Source organism: Lasioglossum baleicum, unplaced genomic scaffold, assembly GCF_051020765.1.
Source record: "Lasioglossum baleicum unplaced genomic scaffold, iyLasBale1 scaffold0063, whole genome shotgun sequence".
NCBI classification, from domain to species: domain Eukaryota; kingdom Metazoa; phylum Arthropoda; class Insecta; order Hymenoptera; family Halictidae; genus Lasioglossum; species Lasioglossum baleicum.
The window spans coordinates 643,618-656,961 of NW_027469123.1; the positions used below are offsets into that span (position 1 = coordinate 643,618).

The 13,344-nt window shown below is 49.8% G+C and overlaps 1 protein-coding gene across 1 annotated transcript; it reads left to right on the top strand.

The window, feature by feature from the left end:
* Window positions 1-6,284: 6,284 nt before the first annotated feature.
* On the top strand, window positions 6,285-11,564 carry LOC143219712 (uncharacterized). The gene has a single exon (XM_076445586.1). It carries the CDS (start codon window positions 6,285-6,287, stop codon window positions 11,562-11,564), a length of 5,280 nt encoding a protein of 1,759 aa, XP_076301701.1.
* Window positions 11,565-13,344: the final 1,780 nt, after the last annotated feature.

The window sequence follows — 13,344 nt, forward strand, 5'->3', positions numbered from 1 at the left end:
AAGACACAACAAACATAAGAAGGGGGGGGCAAAATAAAGGGAATAAGAGATAAAGATAAAATTTATAATATAGAATATAAAATATATATAGAATAAAATGAAATATTATAAAATAAAAGGAGGGGGGTTGACCGACAGGTCGCATCTTTGTAGAGGCGGGGAGGGGATTAGTGCACTACCTCGCCCCCCACGACCTGCCCACCCCGGGGGCGCCTTAACGGCCAGCCCCCCTTGGCGGCGGTGGAAGTACTAAGTAGTCCCGCCGCCGCCATTACGTCTGCGGCCCCTTACAGGGGCCCGTCGGCCTCGTCGGGGTTGCCCCGCCGATGCTAACCTCCTGGCGGTGAGAGGGTCGGCTTCCCTCTCCCTCTCCGCTGCCTCCATCTGCGTTATCACAATCTCGCAGAAGGAGGCAAACGCTGCTCTTGACCTCTCGCTGCCGATCATGTGGTCGACCACGACCGGCAACGAGAGGTCCATCCCAATAACGCCACTTAGGTCACTGCGCGGCGCCGACCACGCTGGACATTCTTCCGGCGTATGCCGTGCAGAGACCTGGGCCTCCTCGCAGTGGTGGAAATGCGATCCTCCCAGTGCCAGTTATGAACACACAGTTTGAGGAAACGGCGGTATGCAGGTAATTTAACTTATGCTCATGCATTGCTGCAACTTGTGCTGTATAATATAGAATTTTTTGTTACCGCCATCCGATTTTTATACATGTGCAAGTACTCGTACACGCTGCATTGTATTTTTTTCCGCACGCGACAAGGAGGGGACAGACGCGAGCCGGAACTCGCCTCTGTCCCCTCCCCCCGTCCCACCCCCCTGGTCGACCCGCATAAAACTTAAAAATATGATAAAATAAAAGATAAAATCAATAAATGAAAACGTGTATAGATAAAATAGATAAAATAAAAGACAATAAGTAAATAAATAATAATAAGTAAATAAATACAATGGACAAAACACAACAAACATAAGAAGGGGGGCAAAATAAAGGGGAACAAACGATAAAGATAAAATTTATAATATAGAATATAAAATATATATAGAATAAAATGAACTATTATAAAATAAAAGGAGGGGGGTCGACCGGCAGGTCGCATCTTTGTAGAGGGGGGGAGGGGATTATTGCTCCACCTCGCCCCCCGCGACCTGCCCACCCCGGGGGCGCCTTAACGGCCGGCACCCCTTGGCGGCGGTGGAAGTACTAAGTAGTCCCACCGCCGCCATTACGTCTGCGGCCCCTTACAGGGGGCCGTCGGCCTCGACGGGGTTGCCCCGCCGATGCTAACCTCCTGGCGGTGGGGGGGTCGGCTTCCCTCTCCCTCTCCGCTGCCTCCTTCTGCGTTATCACAATCTCGCAGAAAAAGGCAAACGCTGCCCTTGACCACTCGCTGCCGATCATGTGGTCGACCACGACCGGCAACGAGAGGTCCATCCCAATAACGCCCGATAGGTCTCTGCGCGGCGCCGACCACGCTGGACATTCTTCCAGCGTATGCCGCGCAGAGTCCTGGGCCTCCTCGCAGTGGTGGCACTGCGATCCTCCCAGTGCCAGTTATGAACACACAGTTTGAGGAAACGGCGGTATGCAGGTAATTTAACTTATGCGCATGCATTGCTGCAACTTGTGCTGTATAATGTAGAATTTTTGTTACCGCGCCATCCGATTTTTATACATGTGCAAATACTCGTACTCGCTACATTGTATTTTTTCCGCACGCGACAAGGAGGGGACAGAGGCGAGTTCCGGCTCGCGTCTGTCACCTCCCCCGTCCCACCCCCCCTGGTCGACCCGCATAAAACTTAAACATATGATAAAATAAAAGATAAAATCAATAAATGAAAACGTGTATAGATAAAATATATAAAATAAAAGTCAATAAATAAATAAATAATAATAAGTAAATAAATACAATGGACAAAACACAACAAACATAAGAAGGGGGGCAAAATAAAGGGGAAAAAGAGATCAAGATAAAATTTATAATATAGAATATAAAATATATATAGAATAAAATGAACTATTATAAAATAAAAGGAGGGGGGTCGACCGGCAGGTCGCATCTTTGTAGACGGGGGGAGGGGATTATTGCTCCACCTCGCCCCCCGCGACCTGCCCACCCCGGGGGCGCCTTAACGGCCGGCACCCCTTGGCGGCGGTGGAAGTACTAAGTAGTCCCACCGCCGCCATTACGTCTGCGGCCCCTTACAGGGGGCCGTCGGCCTCGACGGGGTTGCCCCGCCGATGCTAACCTCCTGGCGGTGGGGGGGTCGGCTTCCCTCTCCCTCTCCGCTGCCTCCTTCTGCGTTATCACAATCTCGCAGAAAAAGGCAAACGCTGCCCTTGACCACTCGCTGCCGATCATGTGGTCGACCACGACCGGCAACGAGAGGTCCATCCCAATAACGCCCGATAGGTCTCTGCGCGGCGCCGACCACGCTGGACATTCTTCCAGCGTATGCCGCGCAGAGTCCTGGGCCTCCTCGCAGTGGTGGCACTGCGATCCTCCCAGTGCCAGTTATGAACACACAGTTTGAGGAAACGGCGGTATGCAGGTAATTTAACTTATGCGCATGCATTGCTGCAACTTGTGCTGTATAATGTAGAATTTTTGTTACCGCGCCATCCGATTTTTATACATGTGCAAATACTCGTACTCGCTACATTGTATTTTTTCCGCACGCGACAAGGAGGGGACAGAGGCGAGTTCCGGCTCGCGTCTGTCACCTCCCCCGTCCCACCCCCCCTGGTCGACCCGCATAAAACTTAAACATATGATAAAATAAAAGATAAAATCAATAAATGAAAACGTGTATAGATAAAATATATAAAATAAAAGTCAATAAATAAATAAATAATAATAAGTAAATAAATACAATGGACAAAACACAACAAACATAAGAAGGGGGGCAAAATAAAGGGGAAAAAGAGATCAAGATAAAATTTATAATATAGAATATAAAATATATATAGAATAAAATGAACTATTATAAAATAAAAGGAGGGGGGTCGACCGGCAGGTCGCATCTTTGTAGACGGGGGGAGGGGATTATTGCTCCACCTCGCCCCCCGCGACCTGCCCACCCCGGGGGCGCCTTAACGGCCGGCACCCCTTGGCGGCGGTGGAAGTACTAAGTAGTCCCACCGCCGCCATTACGTCTGCGGCCCCTTACAGGGGGCCGTCGGCCTCGACGGGGTTGCCCAGCCGATGCTAACCTCCTGGTGGCGGGGGGGGGTCGGCTTCCCTCTCCCTCTCCGCTGCCTCCTTCTGGGTTATCACAATCTCGCAGAAGGAGGCAAACGCTGCTCGTGACCTCTCGCTGTCGATCATGTGGTCGACCACGACCGGCAACGAGAGGTCCATCCCAATAACGCCCGTTAGGCCTCTGCGAGGCGCAGACCACGCTAGACTTTCTTCCAGCGTATGCCGCGCAGAGCCCTGGGCCTCCTCGCAGTGGTGGCACTGCGATCCTCCCAGTGCCAGTTATGAACACACAGTTTGAGGAAACGGCGGTATGCAGGTAATTTAACTTATGCGCATGCATTGCTGCAACTTGTGCTGTATAATGTAGAATTTTTGTTACCGCCATCCGATTTTTATACATGTGCAAATACTCGTACACGCTGCATTGTATTTTTTTCCGCACGCGACAAGGAGGGGACAGACGCGAGCCGGAACTCGCCTCTGTCCCCTCCCCCCGTCCCACCCCCCTGGTCGACCCGCATAAAACTTAAAAATATGATAAAATAAAAGATAAAATCAATAAATGAAAACGTGTATAGATGAAATAGATAAAATAAAAGTCAATAAAGAAATAAATAATAATAAGTAAATAAATACAATGGACAAAACACAACAAACATAAGAAGGGGGGCAAAATAAAGGGGAATACACGATAAAGATAAAATTTTTCTAATATAGAATATAAAATATATATAGAATAAAATGAAGTATTATAAAATAAAAGGTGGGGGGTCGACCTGCAGGTTGCATCTTTGTAGAGGGGGGGAGGGGATTATTGCTCCACCTCGCCCCGCGCGACCTGCCCATCCCGGGGGCGCCTTAACGGCCGGCTCCCCTTGGCGGCGGTGGAAGTACTAAGTAGTCCCACCGCCGCCATTACGTCTGCGGCCCCTTACAGGGGGCCGTCGGCCTCGACGGGGTTGCCCCGCCGATGCTAACCTCCTGGCGGTGGGGGGGTCGGCTTCCCTCTCCCTCTCCGCTGCCTCCTTCTGCGTTATCACAATCTCGCAGAAAAAGGCAAACGCTGCCCTTGACCACTCGCTGCCGATCATGTGGTCGACCACGACCGGCAACGAGAGGTCCATCCCAATAACGCCCGATAGGTCTCTGCGCGGCGCCGACCACGCTGGACATTCTTCCAGCGTATGCCGCGCAGAGTCCTGGGCCTCCTCGCAGTGGTGGCACTGCGATCCTCCCAGTGCCAGTTATGAACACACAGTTTGAGGAAACGGCGGTATGCAGGTAATTTAACTTATGCGCATGCATTGCTGCAACTTGTGCTGTATAATGTAGAATTTTTGTTACCGCGCCATCCGATTTTTATACATGTGCAAATACTCGTACTCGCTACATTGTATTTTTTCCGCACGCGACAAGGAGGGGACAGAGGCGAGTTCCGGCTCGCGTCTGTCACCTCCCCCGTCCCACCCCCCCTGGTCGACCCGCATAAAACTTAAACATATGATAAAATAAAAGATAAAATCAATAAATGAAAACGTGTATAGATAAAATATATAAAATAAAAGTCAATAAATAAATAAATAATAATAAGTAAATAAATACAATGGACAAAACACAACAAACATAAGAAGGGGGGCAAAATAAAGGGGAAAAAGAGATCAAGATAAAATTTATAATATAGAATATAAAATATATATAGAATAAAATGAACTATTATAAAATAAAAGGAGGGGGGTCGACCGGCAGGTCGCATCTTTGTAGACGGGGGGAGGGGATTATTGCTCCACCTCGCCCCCCGCGACCTGCCCACCCCGGGGGCGCCTTAACGGCCGGCACCCCTTGGCGGCGGTGGAAGTACTAAGTAGTCCCACCGCCGCCATTACGTCTGCGGCCCCTTACAGGGGGCCGTCGGCCTCGACGGGGTTGCCCAGCCGATGCTAACCTCCTGGTGGCGGGGGGGGTCGGCTTCCCTCTCCCTCTCCGCTGCCTCCTTCTGGGTTATCACAATCTCGCAGAAGGAGGCAAACGCTGCTCGTGACCTCTCGCTGTCGATCATGTGGTCGACCACGACCGGCAACGAGAGGTCCATCCCAATAACGCCCGTTAGGCCTCTGCGAGGCGCAGACCACGCTAGACTTTCTTCCAGCGTATGCCGCGCAGAGTCCTGGGCCTCTTCGCAGTGGTGGCACTGCGATCCTCCCAGTGCCAGTTATGAACACACAGTTTGAGGAAACGGCGGTATGCAGGTAATTTAACTTATGCGCATGCATTGCTGCAACTTGTGCTGTATAATGTAGAATTTTTGTTACCGCGCCATCCGATTTTTATACATGTGCAAATACTCGTACCCGCTGCATTGTATTTTTTCCGCACGCGACAAGGAGGGGACAGAGGCGAGTTCCGGCTCGCGTCTGTCCCCTCCCCCCGTCCCACCCCCCCTGGTCAACCCGCATTGTTCCGGCTGAGTCGGTACGCTCGATCTCGCCAGCGCGCTACTTTCATGTATAGGAGTTTAAATTCAAACACCTTAGCGATGACCGTTAGCGCTCAAGAAGATCGCGAGCAGCGGAGAAAAACAATGCGAGCGTCGCGAAGTCTCCGTTGCCCGTGAGAGAGCGAATTCGAACAGAAGCGTTTAGAACCGCGAATCAAAAACACACGTACGACAAGCAGAGTATCGCGCCGAGCGAATCGAGAAAGCAAACGGTCTAGGACCAAGGAGCCCGTGTTCCTACTATTAGCTAATAAAGACGAAGTGTTTATTTAAAACGAGGTTCTCGCGTTGTTCAATCCAACCTGGACTAATTCCTTCCTCACGTGAACCGGCGATAAAATAAATATTTAGAGTGTTCCGATAAGATCGAAGGTATCGCGAACATTTTATGGTCCTTCGAGCCGGATCTTTATAATATCGTGAGGAGAACAATTGCCGAGGACAGTGCTGTGCAATCGGATCACTCCGATTGACCAAAAGACATTAACAATCTCTTCTAGTAAGTACGGTTAGTGAGTTCAAACCCACTCGGGAAACCGTTAAAGCAAAACCAGTGCGCCAGTTTAAAATTAGCCATGGATGACCTCCAACGTGTTATCGTCGAGCAAGAAAGGACGATCACTCAAATTGAACGCGCCTTGCCCAATTTGAAAAAAGTGGGAGTTCAAAACTATACTACTGCAAAGGTTAAAAACCGAATGAAGGCCTTGGACGTACTCTGGGACAGGTGTCAACAACTGGACACACAACTACACCAGGAATCCACCGAGGCTGACCGCATAGACCTGAACTACTTCGCGACTGATGCCTTCTCCAAAGCGGAGGACGTGTATCTGACGACTACCGACTACATGTCCGAGATTCTCCACACACTGACCAACCACCCATCCACCCACACAGCCGGAGACGATTCCAAGGACCACACTAAGGGCGTCACAGGTCGTAAGACAAAATTGTCACGTATCGATGTACCGACATTCTCGGGTGTTCGTATTGAGTGGGAGGATTTTCGCGACATGTTCCAATCGATGGTCATAAACGATGAAACGTTAACGAATGTCGAACGTCTTCATTATCTTAAAGCCAGTTTAACAGGCGCCGCGCTTAAGTTATTGAGTAATATTAGAATCACGGAATCGAATTTCACCCACGCATGGAAGAAACTCAACGATGAGTTCGAGAACACGCGACTCCTCATAACGACTCATCTAAGCGCGATTGCGGACACACCGGTAATGAAATACGAAACTGCAGACGGACTCCGTGCGTTGCGCGATACGGCGGACTCGTCAATCACCGCCCTCAAAAATCTCGGCCGTCCGGTAGATAATTGGGACGATTGGCTGGTCCATACTCTTAGCCAAAAACTGGCTCCGCGAACGCGTCACGAATGGAACCTCAAACTCGGAGAATCCTATGACCCTCCGACGTGGGAGCAGTTCATTGCGTTCATTAATACGCGAATGCGTGGTCTAGATGGACCCTCCACAGGCACCTCCAATGCGTCTCGAACCGTTGCGAAAACGCATATAGCGACCGTACAACCCAATAGTGCGACCACGAATAAATGTCCGCATTGTTCCGGGAGTCACCCCCTCTATCGTTGTGACGAATATAACCGTGCCGATCTACAACGCCGCCTCGTTATCGTAAAACGATTGAAATGTTGCGTGAACTGCCTACGTAAAGGGCACTGCTTGAACGAGTGCCGCAGTCAATCAAGATGCTACAAATGTAGTCAAGCGCATCATACGTCGTTACATCGCGATACCGACAGCTCGATGGCGGGCCGTAACCCTCCAACGAAAATCAGCACTCCCGCGAGTGCCTCCGCCAAGCGTACGACAGCGAACGGTTCCGAGAACGCCATATCGAATTCAAACGATTGCGGAATCGACTTTGCCAACGAGACGTCATTAGTACACACAGTACTTCAAACCCAAACACGCGCCCAATCGGTTATTCTTGCGACAGCACGTGTCATCCTTCGCACGGTAGAAGGCCGCATGATACAAACAAAGGCCTTACTCGATCAAGGTTCCACATACAGTTTCATATCCGAAACACTAGCACAGACGTTACGCACTCGGAGGCAAAAAACAAGTCTAACCGTCAACTGTTTTGGCGACACATATAGCGGGAAATCCAAGTCATTCCTCAATCTTGGGATTGAACCGGTACATGGGAAGGGACCGTCCCTCCCAATTAACGTGTACGTATTTCAACGGATAACTTCATATGCTGCAACAAAGACACGCCCGGTCGCGTCTTGGCCACACTTACAAGGGCTGGAGCTCGCGGATCCTGAACCCTTCGACAACTGTCCGATACATTTACTTATTGGCGCAGATCTCTATGGTGCGATTCTCCTTAATGACCTTCGCCAAGGCCCCTTCGGCAGTCCGACTGCACAACTAACGATATTCGGCTGGATACTTTCCGGACCCTCTACCGGTGGGGAGTCAGCTGAGCATTTTAACGTCGCGTCCATTCATATGGTCAACGCGGAAGCCGACGAGTTACTAAAACGGTTTTGGGAAACCGAAGAAGTAGTCGTGAAACCGCATCTTACCGAAGATGAGAAACAATGCGAAAGACATTTTAGAGAGACGCACCAGCGGGACGAAGCGGGACGTTATGTGGTACGCCTTCCCTTTAAAACGTTCCCCCCGCCGATCGGGGAGTCATTGACAATTGCGACGCGTCAATACACACGACTCGAGCGACGCCTGGAGCGAGATACAGGACATGCGCAAGCATATCACGATTTTTTAGCGAAATATCGAGAGCTCGGACATATGGAGTTTGTTCCGTTAAATGAGCAGTCTAACGTCCCAGCAGTATACCTTCCACACCATCCCGTGATAAAGGAACATAGTCTAACGACAAAACTGCGAGTCGTATTTAACGCATCGTGCGCTACATCAAACGGAACGTCCCTCAACACATATTTACAAGTAGGCCCCAAATTGCAGAACGAACTGTTCGCTGTTATCGCGCGTTGGAGACAGCATCAATTTGTCCTGACTGCGGATGTCGCCAAGATGTTCCGCCAAATTCGCGTGCACCCGCTGGATTGCGATTATCAGCGCATACTCTGGCGTCCCCCTGGTAGCGACGTTGTGAGACCCTGTCGACTAACTACCGTCACTTACGGTACAGCGTGTGCACCCTATTTAGCTATTCGCGTACTGAATCAACTAGCCGATGATGAGGGCGACAAATTTCCTCTTGCTAAGACTATATTGCAACAAAACATCTATGTAGATGACGTACTATTCGGCGCTGACGACATCAACACCGCGCGGGAGATGTGCCGTCAATTACAAGCCTTGCTTCTAGCCGGTGGATTCCACTTGCATAAGTGGTCGACTAACGATCCTACCCTCTTCACTGAGATTCCTCAGGGGGAACACGAAGTTCCACTGGACCATCCCCTAGAGGTCGATACGAGTCTGAAAATTCTTGGAGTAGCGTGGTCCCCGCGGACCGATACATTTCTTTTCAAAACCCATATCCCGGGTGACATTGGCTCAACTAAACGCACCGTGTTGTCTTCCATCGCCAAGCTATTCGACCCTTTGGGATGGGCCACTCCTATCGTAATCACGGCAAAAATGTTGATCCAGGAGTTATGGATGCGCGAGCGTGACTGGGACGAAAGGCTTCCTGCCGATCTTCTCGAAAAATGGCAATCGTATTGTCGGTCACTCCAAGACTTGAACGAAATCCGGATTCCCCGTTGGACCGGAGTAACGTCTACCACAGCCGAGTACGAATTACACGGATTCTCCGACGCGTCGAGTCGGGCGTTCGCGGCCGCCGTATACATCCGCGTGATTCAAGCTAACACGAGCGTGAAGACGACCTTGATAGCCGCGAAATCTAAGGTGGCTCCGCTTAAAACCCTTAGCATTCCGCGTCTCGAACTTAATGCCGCAGTTCTATTGTCGAAACTCATAGAGTCGATTCTTTCCACTCTGCAGTGTCCCACCGCACCGATATATTGCTGGACTGATTCTACAGTCGTTCTCGATTGGATGAATAAGCATCCGTCCACGTGGAACACATTCGTGGCTAACCGTGTCGCGGATATTCAGTCACGACTCCCTTCGGCGTCATGGAGACATGTTCCGACTGCCTCAAATCCGGCTGATTGCGCGTCCCGCGGCATTCTTCCGAGCGAACTTAGAGATCACGCGTTATGGTGGCACGGGCCACCATGGCTTGGAAAATCGCCTCAACATTGGCCTGCTCGACGAACTGATTGTCGGGAAACCGACCCAAATCATGATGCTACCGTGATCGCAGAACTTCGAGGGGGCAGGGTTCATACCGTGGCGCCGGAAACGACAAACATGGAATTGCCCGAGCAATTCTCTTCGTGGCCGAAACTCCTTCGAGTCACCGCCTACATCCTTAGATTCATAACGAACGCGAGACCCAAACAATCGTCGGAGCCAAAAACTCTGACGAGATTAACGGCCGTAAATGTCAACGAGGCACGACTGTACTGGTGCAGAACAGCCCAGTGCGCAGCCTTTCCAAATGAAATTCAAGCGCTCCGCCAAGGACGCGCTCTCCCATCGAAGAGCCCATTGCTCAAACTACACCCTTTTCTGGACGAACATAACATCGTACGTCTTGGCGGGCGGCTGAGACACTCTACATTGCCGTATGATGAGAAACATCCCATCATCCTCCCCAACGGTCGAATAGCTGAGCTCATTGTCGACCATGCTCACCTTCGAGCCCTTCACGGAGGTCCACAATTAACGCTTAGAATCATGCGTCAAATGTATTGGGTCATTGGAGCCAGAAATATGGTACGATTCCGTATTTATCGTTGTGTCGCTTGCACGCGCCATCGGGCAAGTACACCAACACAAATTATGGGTGACCTTCCGTCCGCGAGAGTCACTCCCTCGAGAGCGTTTTTACATACCGGCGTCGACTATGCCGGTCCTTATTACATACTACCCGTCACGAGCCGGGGTCAACGTACCCGAAAGAATTACGTTGCTCTGTTCGTATGTCTTTCCACACGTGCAATACACCTTGAACGCGTAGGGGATTATACCACTACCGCGTTTCTCGCCGCGCTCAACCGATTTGTAGCGCGCCGCGGAATTCCCAGCGATCTATACAGGGACAACGGAACGACTTTTCAAGGAGCTGACAGAGAGCTCTCCCGCACGTTTCGGACAATTACCAAAGACGCCAACCTGGCATCTCGCCTAGCCATCGACGGAACCACGTGGCACTTCATACCTCCCGCGACTCCTCACTTCGGTGGTCTTTGGGAGGCCGGGGTCAAAGCAATGAAGCACCATTTGCGTCGGGTTGTGGGCAACCATACCCTCTCTATCGAGGAGTTCAATACGCTACTTTGTCAAGTCGAAGCCTGTCTAAATTCGAGGCCAATTTTTCCAATGTCGAACGATCCACACGATTTTACGGTATTAACGCCGGGACACTTTCTGATTGGAGTCCCATTGACCACCGTCCCCGCAGAAACTGTTCTAAATGTAAACGAAAATCGTCTATCTCGCTATCAACGCGTTCGCCACATGTACGAGCATTTCTGGCGCGCTTGGCATCACGACTATTTACACTCGCTACAACAACGACATAAATGGGTTAAGGAAACTCCCAATATCCGTGTAGGGAGGATGGTCTTATTGAAGAACCATCTATTACCACCATGCAAGTGGGATTTAGCGCGTGTTATTGCCTGCTGCACAGGAAAAGATGGCAAGGTCCGTGTGGTGACGGTCCGAACCGCTACCTCTACCTTTGTGAGGCCAATCGCCCAGATCTGCCCTTTACCGATCGCGGCGTGCGAAGCGGAGTAACGTTACTCATAGGTTGTAAGTAATTTGATTTGTAATTGCACACATATAAGCGTTACCGATCGTACCTGGCGGATACGAGGCGGGCGGTCTGTTCCGGCTGAGTCGGTACGCTCGATCTCGCCAGCGCGCTACTTTCATGTATAGGAGTTTAAATTCAAACACCTTAGCGATGACCGTTAGCGCTCAAGAAGATCGCGAGCAGCGGAGAAAAACAATGCGAGCGTCGCGAAGTCTCCGTTGCCCGTGAGAGAGCGAATTCGAACAGAAGCGTTTAGAACCGCGAATCGAAAACACACGTACGACAAGCAGAGTATCGCGCCGAGCGAATCGAGAAAGCAAACGGTCTAGGACCAAGGAGCCCGTGTTCCTACTATTAGCTAATAAAGACGAAGTGTTTATTTAAAACGAGGTTCTCGCGTTGTTCAATCCAACCTGGACTAATTCCTTCCTCACGTGAACCGGCGATAAAATAAATATTTAGAGTGTTCCGATAAGATCGAAGGTATCGCGAACACGCATAAAACTTAAAAATATGATAAAATAAAAGATAAAATCAATAGTCAAAACGTGTATAGATGAAATTGATAAAATAAAAGTCAATAAATAAATAAATAATAATAAGTAAATAAATACAATGGACAAGACACAACAAACATAAGAAGGGGGGGGGCAAAATAAAGGGAATAAGAGATAAAGATAAAATTTATAATATAGAATATAAAATATATATAGAATATTATGAAGTATTATAAAATAAAAGGAGGGGGGTCGACCAGCAGGTTGCATCTTTGTAGATGGGGGGAGGGGATTATTGCTTCACCTCGCCCCCCGCCACCTGCCCATCCCGGGGGCGCCTTAACGGCCGGCTCCCCTTGGCGGCGGTGGAAGTACTAAGTAGTCCCACCGCCGCCATTACGTCTGCGGCCCCTCACAGGGGGCCGTCGGCCTCGTAGGGGTTGCCCCGCCGATGCTAACCTCCTGGCGGTGAGGGGGCCGGCTTCCCTCTCCTTCTCCGCTGCCTCCTTCTGCGTTATCACAATCTCGCAGAAGGAGGCAAACACTGCTCTTGACCTCTCGCTGCCGATCATGTGGTCGACCACGACCGGCAACTAGAGGTCCATCCCAATAACGCCCGTTAGGTCACTGCGCGGCGCCGACCACGCTGGACATTCTTCTAGCGTATGCCGCGCAGAGACCTGGACCTCCTCGCAGTGGTGGAACTGCGATCCTCCCAGTGCCAGTTATGAACACACAGTTTGAGGAAACGGCGGTATGCAGGTAATTTAACTTATGCGCATGCATTGCTGCAACTTGTGCTGTATAATGTAGAATTTTTGTTACCGCGCCATCCGATTTTTATACATGTGCAAATACTCGTACTCGCTGCATTGTATTTTTTCCGCACGCGACAAGGAGGGGACAGAGGCGAGCCGGAACTCGCCTCTGTCCCCTCCCCCCGTCCCGCCCCCCTGGTCGACCCGCATAAAACTTAAAAATATGGTAAAATAAAAGATAAAATCAATAAATGAAAACATGTATAGATAAAATAGATAAAATAAAAGACAATAAATAAATAAATAATAATAAGTAAATAAATACAATGGACAAAACACAACAAACATAAGAAGGGGGGCAAAATAAAGGGGAATAAACGATAAAGATAAAATTTATAATATAGAATATAAAATATATAGAATAAAATGAAGTATTATAAAATAAAAGGAGGGGGGTCGACCAGCAGGTTGCATCTTTGTAGAGGGGGGAGGGGATTATTGCTCCA